This window comes from Mus musculus, chromosome 4, assembly GCF_000001635.26.
Source record: "Mus musculus strain C57BL/6J chromosome 4, GRCm38.p6 C57BL/6J".
NCBI classification, from domain to species: Eukaryota; Metazoa; Chordata; class Mammalia; order Rodentia; family Muridae; genus Mus; species Mus musculus.
This window is the reverse complement of record NC_000070.6, coordinates 49,705,645-49,726,189: the sequence shown is the minus strand read 5'-3', so window position 1 is coordinate 49,726,189 and position 20,545 is coordinate 49,705,645. Positions and strand designations below refer to the sequence as shown.

Sequence of the window (20,545 nt, the reverse complement as noted above, 5' to 3'; positions counted from 1 at the left end):
AAAAACTTGAGCAGTAATACACATCTATAAATACAGACATGTATCTGCTGTGATCTAATAAAACATTTTAATTGGATGATTTATGAAAACAGGTGGTAGACCAGATGTGGCCCCTGGGCCATAGTTTGCTGACCTGTAGTCTATTCCTGGATCTGATGCAATAACTCAAATTGTCAGATGAACCTAAGCTAACACTCATAAATTAAATATGATGCCATACTAAGGAATGCAACAGGTGTGAAAGCCAAAATGCCAAAGGTGTGAAAGCCCACATAAGGACAAGTCTGAGCTCCAAGTGAGAGCTATAGTCAAATCCTGCCTTATCCCCTTTTGCAGGTCTTAAATACTATGTTTACCCTGCCTGCATCTCATCCACTCAGATGCAATAATGAATGATGAAAATAGTAATCTTGTTACACATAGATGGTCTTGTACATAGTAAATATTACATTGTTTTATTGCTATCATTTTATATATAAATGGAATAACTGGCTGGTGGGGAAAAAGTCACACTTCACATCTAGGACATCCACCAACTGGGAGTGACATTGTGGTCGCTGAAGACATTCAAGCAGATTCAGCACATTTAGTGGTGATGTTGGAACTAAAGTCTTGTTCCTCCCAGTCTAGACTACGAAAAATCACAGGTTCTATCCTAAACATAATGAATTGAGTAAAAATCTTCATTATTAAGAAACCACAGTTAATACAATCTCTAAAATGAATTTTGTACATTGTTAGATAAGAAGAATAGATCATACAAAACCTTCCCTGAACCCTGAGACAATTCAATATGGCAGAATCCATAGGGTTTACACATATAAAACAATGTCAATGGGAACAACTAGAAATCTCTAGTATACATTGCTCATTGAGGGAAATTTTAAAAATGGCCTATCTACCCAAGTTGAAAGGCACTGTACCAAGCCCAGTGCTACCTCACTTTTATAATCTTAAGTTCTGATCTCAGGCAGGTGCAGATGTGAACTGTAGAGGAGACTTCACTGACATTGCTTTAAATCTGAAGTATTGTAGTGTTGTACCCTCCTTTAAACCTGAAGTATTGTAGTATTGAACCTACCTTGGACATGGAAGCTCTTTCCTGATCCTGCGTGCATTTGTTTTGAGACATTTCTCTCCGTTCTGAGAACTGTCTGTCTGGTTGTTCTCTAGGTGCTACAGATAGAGTTTAGTATTCCATTAACACTGAACAACTCACACACAAAGAGATAGTTTAACCTTAGGTTATTTCCCCGAAGCCTGAAGATGTTGGTATAATATAAACAGAATTGGGTGAGCGGGTAGAGTATTTAGTGGAAACTTAAAAGTAATGGCCCTCTCTCTGGGCCTTCCTGGAGGTAGCTGGAATTCTGTGTAGCTCTTTGCAAACCTTTTTATTCTCCCTGACTCAAGCTTTCTCATATTTCTGCCTGTGTGAATTATACACGGGAGGACTATGCTGATCCACTGGGATGCATCAATCACTTCTTAGACCTCATTTATGGTTCTATTATTCTGCTACTACAGAGAAAACCACTGTAATTTCCCATTAGAATATCACACAGAAAATATAGAATGCCTTGTTTTGAAAGCATCAAGGTAACAATTAAAAAAAAAAAAACAGGTTTATAAAGAAGCATGAGGAAAAAGCACAAAATTTGTAATGCACTAAACCTGAGAGAATTTCATGTTGATTATGATGTTTCAGCTATCCCCAGACATTCCAAACATTCCCTCTGTACTGAGCAGTGGGTTTTCACATGATGATGACGATGATGACGACAGCAGTTGACATGTGTTGAAGACTCATACCAAATGAATAGGAAAGGCATGGGTCCTGTTCTCATGGGCATGTGTATGTTGCCAACATTTGTAACAAATGGTTTCAACTATTATCAGTACTTCTTTACCTTTAGGTGAAATGGGGGAGGAGTCAAGGAAGGTTTTCTTGTATATGTGACATGCAGGAGTTATCTAGACAAAGAAGGCATGAGAATAAGGAGAGGTCTTCCTAGGAAGTGAGGACTATATGCAGAAGCTATTATAAAGCAAGAAGTGGATGGTTTTGAGTCAAAAAGAGAAGTGAAAGAAAAATGAATAATTTGGAGAAACTACTGAAGCATCTAGTGCCTGCCTGTGAAGAAAAGTCTGAAAATGAGACAGGATCAAACCTATGCACCAACTTGGTGGCCACATAGGCACCGGACTTTACTCCAAAAGCATGGGGAACCATTGATGAGCATTAAGGGGAGAGTAGCGTGACAATATTTGAGTTCTATGCTGACCATGAATGGGTTGGAAGGGAACAAATCATGGCTACTTGGACTGGAGAAGTGAATGTGTTTATGAAACACATCTAAGTTAGACTGGCTAATACCACACTTTCTATCCTATAGCCTGGTTGTTTGTTAATGCTTGAATGTAATTTTCCATTCTCAAAACCTCAAATCGACTGCTTTCTCAGATTCACATGAAGCCAATGTAAGTGTTAGTGAGAAACAGCAGTAGCTAGCAGAGAAAGGAAAAACACCAAAGCCAAGCCTGGATCTGCTGGCTCAGAGTTCATAATTCCTAGGCACAAATGGTGCTCTGAAGCAGTCAAGAGAGAAATGGAGGCCCAGAGAGGCATAGTTGCCTACAGGCAGTCAATGACCCATGAAGATATCACTGCAGTGAAGTGTGGTGAAACACATGCCCAGAAATGATTCTCTTCATATATAAGGCAAAAGTCTAATAGTTAATGATCCTGTAGCTCTTTTACATTAAAGACAGGACTCACTGGGAAAGGCTGAGTAGTAAGCTGGACTGTGAGCACCATTTTATGAAGTAGGAAGACAGAGCTCTCACCTCTCTCTAAGTTCAAAAAAGTGCTACAATGAGAAATCTATACACTTAAAAATGTTTTCTTGAGTCATATGTAGATTTTGAGTTTTATTTATGGCTATATGTGTAGTTGTGTATGATGCATGTGTATGTGGCCATATGTGTACCACTGTGTGTGCACATGTACACATAGGTGTGCACATGCGTACAAGCATGCACAAGAGCACTACATATGCATGTAGCGGTCAGAAGACAGATTTGTGAAGCTGGATTGCTTCTTCTACCTTTACATGGGTTCCAGAAACTAAACTCAGGAATCCAGCTTGATCAGCCTGCATTTATCTGCTGATCCATCTTACTGGCCAACCATGAGACCTTTGTATTGAGAAACTATGTGAGGGAAACAATTGCAGAAGGCAAAGATTAATTAAAATAAGCATGGGTCTGATTTACATAGGTTTCTAGTTCTGAGGAAAGGCAGACATTCTAGATGTTAATCAAGTAATTATATCATTAACTTTAGAATCAGAACTGTAGTGTGTGCTATGTATGACACATATAGAAGGGGAGTTTGTGGGCCCCATAGTATTATAATGAATAGTGCTGTTAACTATAAAATGAGATTATAGAATAAGCAGTAAGTTACAGAGTACAGACCAAAGGGAAAGTAGAAATGTGGATAAATTGGTGAAAGAAGACAAACTAGAGAGTGGTGATCAAATGAACTAACTTAACTAGAAACTGCAGAAGTTTTGCAGGTGCCAGTGTCATGATACATAACTTGATACATGAAAAAATTAAATCAAATGTGCAAGCTAAAGGGAGAAATCTTGTCAGTTACTAATAATGAGAATGTGCACATTATCTTCATCTCAGTCTGAGAAACAAAGGAAATAACATTTACCTTGTCGTATGGTGTTATTATAAGTGTTTTAAGCCCTTGGCTCACCACCTGCTGCATAAGTAGTAAATTTTGCGCTGACCTGAGCTAGAGAATCATATGGCATGTGTGAAAAATGGGATTCCACAGGGATCTGAACCTAAATGCTTTCACTAGACTCTCTGGGGTCAGACACCAGGACCAGTAGTTGCAGGCCCTGTGACTCTGGGCAGATGACAAATTTTCTGCCCTTCAGTTTCTTTCTCTCTGATAGGAGGATAATAGGAATGTTGAATTCAAAGGTTTCCTGGGAGGGTCAGTGGAGAAAATGCATCAGCATGAGAAAATGGGATCAAGCAAAGGCCTAGGCCAAGTGTTTTGTATGTATAAGACGTCGGTTTTGCACAGGTAAACATGTAGATCATTGTTATTTTTCTTCTTATCTCTCTGCATAGGAGAGTGAAATGAGATAAGACCAAAAGCTTCACACAGAGAATCTTGATCCAGGCCTCAAGAGATGAGCAGGTGTTGCACAGGGGAAAGACTGATAAACCTTTGCTCAAGCTGCAGAGCAGCAATTGCTAATGTGAGGCTTGGCCTGGGGTTGAACACTCAGGAGAACAGTAAGAAAAGGCTGCCAAGGAGCTGAGATAGTATTGCTTCCTAACAACAAGGTCCTAGATTTAGATCTTCCAAGCAAAACTCAGAAAGAGTGACACGCATGGGTAATCCCAGCCTGGGATGCAAAAACAGGAGGATTGGAAGGGCTTGCTGAACATCCAAACTCAACCAATCAATGAGCTACAGGAACAATGAGACACTGTGTTAAAAGAGAAGATGGAGAGTGATTAAGGAAGACACTGAGTGTTGAGCTCTAGCCTGCATGCACACATGCACACACATCCATGGACATGAACACAGAGGGAGAAAAAGAAGATAGGGACTCATGAGTTGCTACTAATGAATGTTTCATCCCCACAGTCAGGGGAGCTGAAAGGCAGGATAATGTGGCAAATAACAGCACCAGCCTTGAAATCAGACAGATTGGGTTCTAGCCCATTTCTGTCTGGTCTCTCTGAGTGATTTTATACTGGTTACTTCCCTTCACTGAGCTTCAGCACAGCAGTCATTTAAAAAAAAAAAAAAAAAAAAAAGGTATAGTGCTCTTGCCCAAAAGCCCTGGTGAGCACTAAACAGGATAAGGGGTGTAAAGAGTTCTGTTCCATGTTTGGTACAACATAAGCATTCAGTATTAGCCATTCTCCCTGTTTATGCCTCGCTAAGGTTATTAACAACTTGTTCAGTGCGTGGGCTAACTACATGGAACACAAGGATAGACCATATTACCATACTCGACAGTAGAAATAGCATGAAGAGCCAGGTGATGAGAATTCAAGTTACAGAGTATGACTTCGAGAGTTGCCCATGATAGGGGCTCAGTAAGCCCTGAATAAATAAATTAAATTTGTGGGAAATGGTAGCATTTAATCAAACGCATACATAGGTGATTTTTGTCAAGCACCTTACGTTTTTTTTCCATTTCTGTGAGAGCATCTATTTAATTAAATCTCACAAGCATAATGCATACATTGTATAACATTCTATAAGGATATGACATACAGCTCATTTAACTGTTGATATTAATTAGACTTTTACTATGAGTAAAAATTAATTGATCTTCGAATATACCAAATGTTCCTAAATCCTGTAAATTCTTAGTTTGGGGGCTGTAAACAACTTTAAAACCTGATTGTTTTCATTAAAAAACTGCTCTGTGTTGTCTTCTTCCAGGACAATTGCAAATGCATGCCTATGTGAAACATTGCCGAAATTTCAGGCGGTGTATAAAGTCTATAAGTGCCATCCATAGCCTCAGCTCCAGGGCTTCAGGTCAATCAATACCAATGATGTAAAATATATCAATGTGAAGCAGAAGACAGAAGGTTAAATGCCTTACTGGAACAATTGTGGAGAAGAACCATCTCTGAAGTGGGGCTGGACAAAGCATATGTGAATACATCTATGATATGACGCAACCCCAGCTCTTCCATTTGACAAAATGAATGTTTTAGACTCCAATATCAGTATGTCTCTGTACCTTCACTTAGTAAGACGTCATATGTGGTATCCTCACTCTCCTTAGTGACAGATGTCTCCACAGGGCCCTCAGTGTACTGCCCCCTCATTGTAAGGTCTTGCATCCTGGAGACCTGGGACATTCTAGCTATCCCTTCCTCCCTTATTCCTTTGTAAGGAGGTAGTCCATTTGAAAAACCATACAGCATGACTCATCACTGGGTACTGCAATGACTTAAAGGAAAGGGAACAATTCAAAAGAACACCAAAAATAAGTTCACCACATTTAACATGATATACAACAAAGATGGTAACATAAAATGAAAGTACTCATAGCATTGGGCCAGGTATGTTACCCTTCCAGAGCACTCTTAACTTGATCTTTGTACAGTTCTAACTACTGAGGTTTGTAATCGCAAAGATATATTTTAAAATGCACTTCTCAATATGATGCTGATTCTACATGTCAATTTGGACAGTGCCTAGAGAATTCTACTAGGGAGTCAACAAGATGACTAAAGTAAAGGAAATTGCCACCAACCATGATGAACTGAATTTAATTTCCAAGACCCACATAGTGGAAGGAAATACGTGATTCCTATAGGCTGTCCCCTGACCTCCAAATGCATATCATGGACTGTGTGTCTCCCCACCTTACCCCCCTAGCAAAAACAAAAACCACACAAAACAATCAAACAACAACAAAACATGTATGTAAGTGTAGAAACATTCTTGAAAAAATAGAAAAACATTCACTGGGTTTTCAATGTGAAACAAAATAACTGTTTCTACATTCAGTTTGTCATTCACATCTCTTTCCTTCTGAGGCTAGAACAACCACTGTTGTGCCCACAAATACAATAAAGCATATATCTGTATGTCTGCACTCTTTGTGTGAATGTTAGTGCCTCCAGGTGTTTGAAATATGCTCAGTTGTTGAATTGTGAATCATAATGGGAAATTCAAAGATTTTAAATGAGTACTGAATATTAGAGCCATTTCTTTTTCTCCCTGGTAGCTTCATCATCCTTCTCAAGGTTTTCGTTTTGGAACTGTCCGGGAAAGCAGTGCTGAGGACTATGTACGGCAGAGCTTCCCAGAGATGCATGAGTACATGAGAAGGTACAATGTACCAGCCACCCCTGATGGAGTGCAGTACCTGAAGTAAGTGACAGCCTCTTGGACCTTAAAAGTTCCCATGAAAGAGAAATAGTTTGGGCTTTGCTTTTTTTTTTCAATATAATGGACAAAAATTCCTATTGTTATGTTCACAAATAACACATCCAGGGTCTATGCAAGTATCTTAGTCAGTAAAATGCTTGTGCAAGCTTGAGAAGGTAGATTTGGGTCCCTAGCATCTGGGTAAGACTCAAGAAGGGTAAACACACACTTTCAGTGCTGTGCAGGTAAAGACAAGAGGATCCCTGGGTCTTGTTGGCCAGCCAGTCTAACCAACTCAATGAATTTCAGACTCAGTGAGAGACTTTATCTCAAAAAATAAGGAAGAGCAAGATTGAGGAAGACAGCAGGTGTCAACTTCTTCTAGCCTACACAAAGAGGGGAGAGAGAGACAAAGACAGACAGACAGACAGACAGACAGACAGACAGAGGGCATGGGGAGGGAAGCAGAGAAAGAGCAATATAGAGGGGGGACATGTAAACATGTACACATAAAGAAATAACTCATACCATGTTAGATCCAAAAGACAATATAGAATGGTGTGTATAAAATTATGTGACCTAGATAGCTAGTTACCTACAGAGTCTACAGTTTGAAATGCATTTGGTCAAAGAGCCAGTAGGGCTATTAGTGGAGTAGATGTCAAGGGAAGAGAATGTTGGCTTAAACAACAATGCTGAGATGATTCAACACAGAGGAAATGTGGCCAAAGAATAAAGTGTCCCAAAGCAACCTTTCTCTTCAAAGTGTATCCCTAATCCTGTGGAATGCCTCATTTTGCCATAGGGAAATGGAAATTTATCTCAAAGATTTCCTGTAGGAAAGAAATAAGATAGAAGGCAGTGACTCCTGTGCCTGAATCCCTCTCATCAGAATTTATGAGAGGCAATCAGAGACAATCATGTTGCCATGACAGATTATCAGAGCTTGAAATTCAGTGGAATCAAATGCCAAGCAGTGCAGTGATGAGTCTGCTGGTCTGGTCTGCCTAAGAGGATGAACAGTTTTAAATGTCTGTAAGAGGAGAACCTGTCCTCTTCTCTCCTACCTGATGGCATTAGAACAAGAATTTATATACGACCTGCTAAGCCCTGCCTTAGTTCAACATCAGGAAAACAGTTTTTCTATCTTAACCTATTAGAATTTTCTCAGTGAACATGAAGCCAGCTTAACTTTTTCAAAAGAGAAATAAAGAAAGGATTTCATAGGACACAAGGGCTTCATGTTCCTTGAGAGACAAACCCACTTTAACCATTTCATGGACTTTTAACTAGAGCTCAGAGAGGCAGGAAGCTGTACGCACATAACTTTCACAAAATTGTTTATGAAGTTTAAATACTGCAAAACAACACTCAAGTTTGGCAAAAACATCAAAACGTTAGAGCCCCTCCATGACATAGTTTAGAGCTCCATTGCCTCCCAGACTCTCTTTGTTTCTCTCCCCAGGCAATTGCACAGCTGTGAGAGTCAGGCAGACAGTAACAGCTCTCAGCTAGCTGGCAGTGGTTGACAAGTGGGACAGCAGCATGGCAGGATGGGTTGAAACTTTCCTGAGTCCCCAGAAGCAATCCTTCATGATGAGCTTTCGTTTCTCCCAGTGGCTCTACGTTAGAAAGCCTTCGTCTGATGCCCAGTGTCACAAAAGTAGGATATTTCCTAAAGTGATATGGCTAACGGGTGGCAGAGTCTATACAAAAACTAAGATTCTCACTTCATGCTAGTTCAGAAACCATAAAGGAAGAGTAGACTTTGATGATAGTCCAGCAACACCCATTTTGCTGTTGGTGTGTGGGATCACAGACAGGAGTATAGAATCCTAAACCCATCCCAAATTCACCATGGTTATCCCAGCACTCAGGAGTCAGAGGCAGGTGGATTTCTGAGTTCGAGGCCAGCCTGGTCTACAAAGTGAGTTCCAGGGCAGCCAGGCCTACACAGAGAAACCCTGCCTCGGAAAAAAAAAAAAAAAAAAAAAAAAAACCTTCCAAGGTGACCCATTGATCGTGAGAACAGGAATAAAGGCAGAGTTTATCACCAATGTCTTCTCATTTCAGTCTGGGCCTGTCACCACTTTTGACCTAGTCACTGTGTATGCTCTTAGGCAACACTCCAATCAACTACAGTTCTCATGCTATCACACACCCTCAGAATTCTAGAGCTCTGACCTACAACACTGAGAGTCATCTATATAGTACCCTCATTTATTTCATTATGTTAGTACATGACTAATGTTGTAGTAGTTAATACATAGTGTTAAATGGATGCTCTGTAAGACACGTTTCTACAATAGGATAAACTGGAGGATCTGCCAACCTAGAACTACTTATGGCTAGATCACACCAGTCCACTTCTTTCCCATTCATAGGCTATTGGCATGTTGCTATGGAGCCCTTTCAAGGTGCATTCTGTCGCTGTGGCAATGGAATTTTGATTAAGGATACATCTTCAGACTAGAGTTTGATTTTATTACCCAGATTCCATTAAGGTGTCTCATCAACAACCCCTAGGAAATAATTCACGCTCTCCATCCCTTAAAGGAACTTACTCTTGCTTGGGATCTGTGAAACATTTTCATTTTAGTTGATGTTAAACATATCAAAATTAAGTTATTGTAACTTAAGTACGATATTCCTGGAAACATAGATGCATTCTGCATTATGTGACTCACTTCCTGGAAGAATGGGAAAACAATTTAGTGGCAACTGATGCCAAAGAGAGAACCATTTATTATGTCTGTATGTCCCAGGCACTGTTAGTAATTTCTTGCCTGGTGGTAAATTTTACCTGTGTCTATGACTAACCCTCTCTTTCAAATTGTTAATGAACCCTAACCATATTTTTCTCTGAGATTACAAGTAACTTCTCTGAGTTAGATCTTCATAGCCTCACTCTGGTTTTTACAAGTAGAATGACTGAGGCCACACTAAATTGAAAGGAGTTGTCATGTAATGCTGTTCAGAAAATTCTAATGGTGGAAAAGTAGTAAAGAGAAATATTTAAGGGGAAAATGAAATGGGAAGAAAAAAGAGGAAAGGATGTGAGAAAGAGGGAGAGAAAGGATATGGTTATTAATAAGGAGATTCTATGTAAGAAGAAAAGTAGATTGGAGAGAGAAAACAGGGAAGTGCAAGAGGGGTAATATGGTCAAACTGTTACATGAATGCATGAAAATATTGAAATGAATGAGAGGATGGCTCATGTCTGGGATGGAAGCAAGAAAAATGTGTGTTAAAAGTCTGCCTGAAATTGGGAACAAAACACCCATGGAAGGAGTTACAGAGACAAAGTTTGGAGCTGAGATGAAAGGTGCCATACCCAGGGATCCATCCCATAATCAGCCTCCAAATGCTGACACCATTACACACACTAGCAAGATTTTGCTGAAAGAACCCAGATATAGCTGTCTCTTGTGAGGATATGCCGGGGCCTAGCAAACACAGAAGTGAATGCTCACAGTCAGCTATTGGATGGATCACAGGGCCCCCAATGGAGGAGCTAGAGAAAGTACCCAAGGAGCTAAAGGGATCTGCAACCCTATAGGTGGAACTACAATATGAACTAACCAGTACCTCCCAAAGCTCGTGTCTCTAGCTGCATATGTAGCAGAAGATGGCCTAGTTGGCCATCAGTGGGAAGAGAGGCCCATTGGTCAGGCAAACTTTATATGCCTCAGTACAGGGAATGCCGGGGCCAAGAAGTGGGAGTGGGTGGGTAGGGGATAGCATTGGAAATGTAAATGAAGAAAATACCTAATAAAAAAAATTTTTTTTAAAAAGTCTCCCTGAAAGAGATGAGGAAGGGAAGGAAGGGAAGACAGAAAAAAAGAAAGGAAAGGAAAGGAAACAGGGAGGTTAGGAGGAAGGAAAGGTGGGAGGGAGAAAGTGGTGAAGGAAAGAAATTTCACAGTGAAACCCATTATTCTTTATAATTAATATGCTCTAATAAAAAAAGAAGAAAATTCTTCTTAAGTATGTATCTTCTATACTTCTCTTTTAAAAAAAAAAAAGAAACTTTGGGGTGACTAAAATCAAAGAAGTCTCCAAGCTGGCTCCCTTTCAAAATCTGTCATCTCTGTAAGGGTTACCCAGCCTGTGATAAACATAGCTTTCCACTGGACCATATCCATACACAGTTTCAAAACAACACAGGACTCTCATAAAGGACACCAAAGACTTTTGATGGAAACCTAGTGCCATTGTCAATTGACTAATACAAGTCTAGTATACCTAACTTAAATTATTTGAACTACCTATGTAGTGCAAAGAAACAGGATTCCCTGAAGATAGATTACTAAATCAGACCACTAAAACCTATTACATAAGCTTTATCTTTGATGTTTTGGATGTTATACGATGGACTTAAAGAGACCATAAATTCCTTTTCTCCAAAAAGACTGGATCTTTTCTAAGTATCTTCTTAGTACCTATTCCTAAATACAGAATTATAGTGAATTTCTGAATAACAAAGTGGTGAATGTGACAGAAACAATCAACATCTGATTCACAAGAACACTTGTCTCCAACACTTAACCAGGTGTGTAGCCTAAATCAAAATACTTCAACTCTCTAAGCCTTATTTCCATCATTATTTGTTTCACAGTCCTTATGAATAATTAAATGTGTGTAAGATACTGAATGCAGCACTGAATACAAGTTACTTTGATAATATAATAGAAATCAGTGCACCTTCCTATTCCATGAAGAGTTACATCTGGCTTTGATGTTAGATTTTGCTGTTAGGAATGAGGTTGGTAGATAAACCCACAGGAATGAACTTGTGCAGTCTAAAATGAATGCCTACTTCCCTGGTATCTACTCTCCAAGTCAACAAGATGCCAACGAATGTCAGCAGCTGCCAAGTTTGTGCTGGCCTTGGTATCCAAGTTTCTGTCCCCTACACAAAGCCAACTGTCAGGCTACAGCTTCTTGACTAGGAATGGACCAGTTTGACCACTTTCTCTTTTCTTCCGTTGATTTTAAATATAGGAATGATCCAGAGAAACTAGATGCCTTCATCATGGACAAAGCCCTTCTGGATTATGAAGTGTCAATAGATGCTGACTGCAAGCTTCTGACCGTAGGAAAGCCATTTGCCATTGAAGGTATCTATCATTCTTAATTCACTTTTGCCCAGATGCACTGTTTGCTAAGCTAGCAAGTTACAGGTGCCAGAGGCAGAGAGTGATTCATCTTCTCTTGTTTTCATTTTCAACTCATAAGCATTCAGCTACTAACTTTGTTGACACCAGAGATTTATTTTTCACCAACTCAACAAAATTTTATTTGTGAAATCGTTAAGGCAAAAAAATAATAGTTTCCTAAATGGTAATGTTCCAGTATCAGGGAGTGATGGTCATAAGGATTCCAATACTACTTAATGTGAATTTGTATTTGTGATTTGTCTGGTTGTTTTGTTTTGTTTTGTTTTATTTGTGGTAAGGTTCAAACCTTAGGCTTTGTAGTTACTAGGCAACTGCTGTATCATTGATCTGTCCCAGCCTCTATTTAATGGGTGTTTTTGAAGAGTCAAATACCATAATGAGTCTAGTTAATTTAAAAAAAAAGAGAGAAATATGATAAGACTCTATATGAATACACCAGACAAAGTCAATCATGTGTGGACTAATATTGCCTGCTTTATGACGAATTTCATGGGTGTCAGGAGATAGCTTTCTCTTTTAAATTTCTGACGAGACCTATCCAGATTTTCCTGTGTGTTTGGTCTTGAAGCAATCCTATGGAGGTGGCACAGTCCTATTCGTAGAACTCTTTACTTGCCATGATAATGCAGTGCTGTGAGAAGAGTCCCACTGTTGATGAAATCTAGTCTACTCAGTTATACACAAAAAAGCCAAGAACTTATATCATATTTTATAACCATATAATTAGATGATGATGTTGAAATTAAAATTCAAACCAAGTATTTTACAAAGAATATTATCTTCCAATCTGGAAATAAATGAAAAACACCAATTTCTGAGATTTGGTACCCTTTGGGGCCTTAAAATAATGTTATTTGAGATCCAGGATTGCTTTTCTTCCTGCTGGCAACAAGCTTTGCTTCTGACTAGATCAACTCATCAATCAAACTTCAGGGCCAAAGATGCATTGTTTTGTCAGTACTTTCTCTCATCCTGAACTACAGCTGACATGTGGACTACAAAGATTGAACCAGCAAATTCCATACCTCCCAACTTCAGCTTCCTCTTCTTGATAGCACATGCTGGCACTCAAAACAGCCATATACATTTGACACAAAGCATTTTGGTTTAAAACAATCTCATGCAGTTCTCAAGTTTTGCGTTCAGAAATCTGTACATGTGTGTTGTATATGCTCCTATGTTAGCTAGAATATAAGACTGGTTTCAATCTCACAACTGTAGTTGGTCTCTGTAAATATACCAGGGGATTTTTTTTTCTTCAGTCTTCATGCTTCTTGATGAATAAGGATTAAGCATCTGCTGTTATTTTTTTTTTTGAGACTTTCATAGGAGCTACAAGTTTCCTCTACAAGCAAGATAACAGTGATGAAACTCAGGACGTCAGGATAAGAGATAGTTGGTAGTAGCATATTCTGTTAAGATTAGAATACAAATCTTTCTGTGTGGGGATGTGGGGGGCATTAGAAAGCTCAGTTGGCTGTTTTAATATAACAATGGAAAATTCCATTTTATGCAGCATCTGGGGATACAGAGAGATGTTACATTTTATTTATGTCTTCGATGTGTGGAGTAAATGAGGTTCCTTCTCCCATTAGTAGTTGCTAACATCAAATCATTTGTGGAGGAAATAAGAATGAGGGGCCCTATCTTCCGCCTATGTCTCCAGGGAGCAGCCCCATTTTGTCAAAAAGTCTTGGTAAGATGGCTTGTTTGCCTCTGCTGGACATCAGTGCCAGATGCCACACAATTAACTCCCCACCAGCTTCCTGTCTACACTTCCATCTGTGCTCCTGAGACTAAGTGTCTTGTAGTTCCTATCATTCTAGATACTTCTTTGTTCTCAAAAAGGATAAACACAAAATGACACGCTCAAAGAAGAAGAAATCAAAGACTTGAGTAGAGAGAGCTTTATCATCACTGTCGGTCACCCCTCTGAATGAATGGAATGTATAATGATCAGTACTGATTATCTATCCACTTGACAGGACTTAGAATCCCCCTGGAAGATAAGCTTCTGGGCATACTGTGAGGGGTACCTAGATTGGCATCACTGAGGGAAGGACCCACCCTAAATGTAAGCAGACCATCTCCTGGTCTGGAGTCCTAGACTTCTTTAAGTTCCTGCCCCCATGACTGCCCACCATGTTAGACTGTACCCTTAAACTGTGAGCCAAAATCAACCTTTGGTTCCCTAAGTTGCTTTCTTTTCTGACATTCTGTCATACAGGAAATGTAACAAAAACAGAATGCAAGTGAGAAGATGTAATAAATGTTGATCCCCAAAACAAGTTCACATTCTAAACACAAAATATTGTCAGTCGGCTCTCCATCATGGTGACTGACTACTTGAAGTGATTTTGGGGTCCACAGTTCCAAGAGTTCAGTCCAGGGTTGCTTGGCTTGGTGTTCCTGGGGCTGAGCCAAGGCAGAACGTATTGCAAAAAGAACATGGAAGAACAAGCCTGCTCACTTCATGGTGACCATGATGCAGAAACCAAAAAAGGAAAGAGCAGAACAGGTACAAAGTGGACCCTTGAGAAGAAAGGATGGACCATCTAGAGACTGCCATAACCGGGGATCCATCCCATAATCAGCCTCCAAACGCTGACACCATTACACACACTAGCAAGATTTTGCTGAAAGGACCCTGATATAGTTGTCTCTTGTGAGGATATGCCGGGGCCTAGCAAACACAGAAGTGGATACTCACAGGCAGCTATTGGGTGGATCACAGGGTCCCCAATGGAGGAGCTAGAGAAAGTACCCAAGGAGCTAAAGGGGTCTACAACTCTATAGGTGGAACAACAATATGAACTAACCAGTAACCCCGGAGTTCGTGTCTCTAGCTGCGTATGTATCAGAAGATGGCCTAGTCAGCCAACATGGGAAAGAGAGGCCCATTGGTCTTGCAAACTTTATATGCCCCAGTATAGGGGAATGCCAGGGCCAAGAAGTGGTAGTGGGTGGGTAGAGGAGTGGGGGGGGGGAGTATGGGGGACTTTTGGGATAGCATTGGAAATGTAAATGAAGAAAATACCTAATTAAAATTAAGTTAAATTAAAAATTAAAAAAAAGAACAAAAACAATCGCCTACTTCTTCAAAACAAGAACACAGTCTAACCACTCATTAAGGCAGAGCCTTCATGCTTCAGTCAACTCCCAAGTGCCCTACCTCAAATCAAGGCTGCTTTGAGGGCCAAACCCTCAACACAAGAGCTCTCCAGGAACAGTTTAGATTCAAACTCTAGCACAAGACTTTTAAACGCTACAAAGAGGTACTATTTATAAGTTATACACAAAGCAGAGGAAAGGCTATTAAAGAAAGTCAATGAGCTGTGAGTATAGTTAGATGGCAATTGCCTATGTACCATGCATAGAGCCTCAAGTTGGATCCCAAGCATTGCAAGAAAGAAAAACAGACCTGGTGTTTTTAATTCTGACTTCTTGTTCTTGATTTGGTTTGTTTGTTTGTAGGTTGTTTATTTGTTTGAGGAGTTGGTTGGTTTTGTTGTTGTTGTTGGGTTTGAGGTTTTTTTGTTTTGTGCTGTGTTTTGTTTTTTGTTTTTTTTTTTTGTTTGTTTGTTTCTGTTTTGATATTTGAGTCTCATATAGGGCAGGCTGACCTCAGTCCACATATGTAGATAGTAGGTGGTTTTGAATTCTTGCTCATCCTCCTTTATGCCTTCAGTGTTGGGAGTGTAGGCAGCACCATGCCTGGCTTTTGAAAGCAGATTGTTTTTTCAATGTTCATCTCAAGAATTTCCATACATTCCCTTCATTTTTTCATGAAAACCTTTGATAAAATATAGTTTTTTAATTTATAAAAAACATGAGACTTATTATCAGGCTAGACTACATTCATATAAAAAATTCATCAAAGCAATTTTTGGCACATTACCCATTTGGCACATAAGATTACAGGTGCCTAACCATGGGATCTGGAACAATGCTAACATGTACTAACTGTGTAATAAATGATGTATTTCTAATTATGTAACCTTTCAGTTTAAATTCAGATAAGTACCTGGTTCACTTAATAATTCACTAACTGAAATGCACATACCTTCCCATGTATAAATAATTTCTTAGAAGGAAAAAAGAGTCTACTGATTCCGTCATGCTGAATATATACTGGATCAGCATAATACTGAGCACACACTGAATAATCTGACCACTGCTCTCTTCTAGACTCTCAAATCTAGAGGTTGTAGCCACCCAAAATTCATATGAAACCTAATCTTTACTGAAATGGTAGTAGGGAATTGATTCGATAGTGATTAGGTCATCTCGGGGATTCTAAATAGATAGCATTAGTACCCCTATCATGGGCCCATGGAAGCTCTTGAATTCTTCTCACAGTATGAAGTCACAGCTAGAAGCCATCTATGAACCAGAAAAGAGATCTTCATAAGACAATAAATCTGCCCATTCTTGAACTTCCAAGAATAAAGACTACGAGAAATAAGTGTCTTTTGTTCCTTATAAGCTAACCTGTCCTTGAAATTTGTTTCAGTAGCCCAAACTAGCCAAGATCATTGCTAAATATTCCACCCAATCTCAGCTTTCCGCTCTTGTTTCGCTTTTAAAATAAAAGTATGGCCTATGAGAGAAAGGGTGCCTTTACCTCCTTGCGCTTGAAGTTCTTTCAATGATTTTTTTTCACTTTACATCCCAATCACAGCCCGCTCCCTCCTCGCCTCTAAATCCCACCCTCAAATGTTCCTCTCCCGTTACACCCTCCTATTCTCCACAGAAACAGGGAAGCCCATCCATGGGTAACAACCTGCCCTGGCACATCAAGTCGAAGCAGGACTAAGCACATCCTCTCCCACTGAGGCCAGACAAGGCAGTACAGGTAGGAGAAGGGGATCCAAAGGCAGGCAACAGAGTCTGAGACAGCCCCCTCTCCCACAGACTCTGAATTATTAAGAAAAGAAAAGTGAGATGTTTGTGAAGTTGGGAGAAAGATGTGATGTGTTGTGTAAGCCCAAGGATCTTGGAAAGAGGAAGTGGGGGTATGTTATCAAGATATATTGTATAATATATAAAATATCCAAAGAATAAATGACAATATGATTTTTAAAAATATATTGTCAGGTCAAGGGGTATACAGAAAGTGTCTGGTCAAATTAAATACCATGCATCAGAGGCACAAAGACATATTATGTTCTTGAGAGTAAAAAGGAACGTGTTAAGATAAATGAACACATGCCCCAAATTTATGCATTGGAGTTAGCAGACAATAAAGGTCAAGCAGAGAAAAGGAGTAATGTAACTGCACAATAATGATCTGTGACCTTTCATCAGAAGCCTTTGACTCTGTCTGAGCTGTTCTTTTACTGGCTTTCCAATAATTATTTAATGCAGTGCTTAGAGCACTAACTCTGGAGTCTGGCCCTTGGATGAAAATAGAATTGCTGTCACTCACTGGCAAACATCTCAATCTGTTCTTCCAGCTCCTCATCTGCATAATGAGAATATGAAATGAACACCTAGCATAAAGCTGCTACCAAAGTTAAGTAAAATAGTGCATGCAATGTATGCAGAAACACACCCAGTACACAAGATTGCCTCGATAAGTTAATAATATTGAGGATATCAAGTTGAGAACCATACATGACAAAAATCTTCCCAGGATATCCTTCATGAATCTCAGCTCCTCCAAGACACTTCTCTTCCCAACTTGATGTGCTTCGTAAGGGAACCCCATTTTTCAAATTGGGACAATGACAATATGCTCTGAACACTTATCTCAGAGTAAATAAACAGGATATTCCAGGACAGACACAAAATAGAACGACTCTTTGTTCCTGGAGCTTTTTATTTAAAAAAAAAAAAAAAAAAAAAAACTATTTTCGAGTTCTTCTTTTCAAAATATCTATTTCCATCCACATTTTGGGGAGACACTTTTCAGCTATGAACTTTCTAACTATAAATTTGCTAATCAAAGTATATTTCCACTACTCCTAGCTGAGTTAAGCTGACTTATCCATGGAGAAAAGATCAGGATTCTATTTGGGAAATTGTTCTCTTGGGCTATTAAGCTGTATCCAATTTCCAGGGTGCCTGGTGCTTTCATCTATAGGGTTGAAGGATTCCATCTTGCCTCATTCATCAACCACAAAACAGTCTGGCCTGTCAGTACCGCGAAGTCCCAGTTCTAACGATAATATAGGCAACTCTGACTAAGTCGAGTCAGCAACTTAAAAATGAGCTCTTTGACAATGAACACGATCAACTTTGAAAAGCAACTAATAAAACAAAAGAATAGAAGTGAAACCTTCAAGATTTACCATCTTATGTTTCTGGAGAAGATGGACTTTTATGTCTGCAGTATATTCCCCTCTCACGGACACATAATGTTTTTTTTTATTCTTTCCTTGTCTTAATTAGTTAATAATTATTATTAATGCTAGAAATCATTGAGACATCAATGTCCAGGACATGTATTAAAATAAAAATGTAAAAGGATGTCAATTTATTTTTAGCTTTCATTGCAAATTAATCTAGGCATGATGGAGTAGAATGATTTAATATTCATTATATCCTGGGTAGCCATTTTTTTATAAATGTCTTTGTAGCTTCAACATAGCCTTCACTTGATGACTCTTTCTGCTTTTGTTACAGTGCCAAAATTATATTTTCAAAATATGTAGGCTTAATCATAAGTTGTAATTTCACATTTTTCTAACTTTTTTATGAATTTTGGTCTCCTCTGCTTAAAACAAAACAAAAATGGCCCTATCAGAACTCCATCTAAGATGTTTCTGTGTTGTTTCATTCAGGAGCAATTTCTCTTTCCTCTAAACTCCAGCAAATGTGCTGTGCTCTCCTCACTGTGTTTTGGTTGCTCTGTGTTACCTGTATTGAATGTATTCCTCACCTATCATTTTTCCAAGAAAAGTCATATAACTTTCTGCCATGCTGCACAGCCACTGAGTATCATCTTAGCCTCCCACAGATAGGCTCCACATCTAAACTAACACAGACACCCCATAACACTATGCACATTGGTAGGATTTATGAGCAGATAAACGTGTGCAAAATCAATGTTTTCCAAATAAGTGGAAACTATCCCACGGTGTGTTATACTGGTGTAGATCGAAGTTATTAGCTTCCAGGGGATCGTCATGAGAAGTGTTGCATTTTTAGTGGGGGCCTTTCCTAGTGGTTTTTCTGGCGTGTAGTAGACCTACTCCTACATTCTCTACAGAACTTATTGTTAAGTTGGTAAACAAAAATCTACCCATGAACAATGGTTTTGACTAATGAAAACTTACTTTTGAAGATTGGGTTTTTTTCACTTGTTTATGTATGTATGTCTTTGTGTGTGTTTGGTTGTATATAGAGGGATCCACACAGAGACTAGAGGCAGAGGCATTGGAAGTCCTCAAGCTGAAATTATATCCTATTGTGAGCCTGCCAATGTGAGTGCTGAGAAACAAACTCAGGTCCTCTGGAAGAGCATTAAGTACCTTAACTGTTGAGCCACTACAACTCCATGACTACTTTCCTAATAAACTAATGACTGATTTGGAGAGGATAGCATCCACATGCTTACAAATATTAGGCCTACTAGTCCCTTGACTTACATTGGATGTAGTGGAATGAATATTGCTTTTTAGAATCAAGCAGACCTATTTTCAAACATTGGTTTTGCTATCTGTGACCTTGGCAGTTTAATCACTCAAGATTCAAGTCTCTTTAGGTACTATATACTCTGTCATCTACCCATATGTGGGGAATACATGAGGCACACAGAGGAACTTGGAATACCCTAAGCTTTATTATTATTAGAATCCCAAAGTGATTTTCCTGAACTGTGGTGTCATAGACAGTCAAAATTTATTTCTCATGCATAATTTACATTATGGGGTGAAATATGCTACTATTAAGGATCAGTGCCTGAGAGCAATACAGAAAGTCCTTGATAAATGTTACAAGTTGTTGTTGAAAGCTATTTCTTCCATGAGAAAAAAAATGTGTTAATATTCAGCAAAGTTAACCCCAGATAATTATCTTTATGTGTCAACCTATTTCCATCGCACAGTTCCAAATCCACCTATGTTCCTAACGCCCCTTTTCTTCTCCCTCCCAATGTCTGTTTAGATTGTAATGAAATTAGCTTCATGCAGTTAACTGTTTACTATGTCTCCCCACTAACATGCCTGGACCACTTGACATAGTACCTGTTTACTCAATAAAACATTTGATGAATGAACAGATAGACGGATGAGTGGATAAGAATCAATAGATTAATGAACGTTATTATATGTGGGCCTTGTATTACATCCATCCTGATAATAAATACTGAAACCGTGACTCAAAAACTGAACTATTAGAAAATAAAAACTTCCTTAGAAAACTTACAAATGAGCACCTGCTGCTCTTTCAGAGAACTTGTGTTTAGTTCCTACCCACATCA

General features: G+C 39.1%; 1 protein-coding gene across 4 annotated transcripts in view; it reads left to right on the top strand.

The window, feature by feature from the left end:
* Positions 1 to 20,545, top strand: part of Grin3a (glutamate receptor ionotropic, NMDA3A) — a 184,413-nt gene that overhangs the window by 119,834 nt on the left and 44,034 nt on the right. For all 4 annotated transcript variants that reach the window (NM_001033351.2, NM_001276355.1, XM_006537913.4 and 1 more), the window contains exons 4-5: positions 6,798 to 6,943; positions 11,945 to 12,060. In NM_001033351.2, coding sequence (NP_001028523.1) covers positions 6,798 to 6,943; positions 11,945 to 12,060 — 262 coding nt within the window. The remainder of the gene's footprint in view (positions 1 to 6,797; positions 6,944 to 11,944; positions 12,061 to 20,545) is intronic.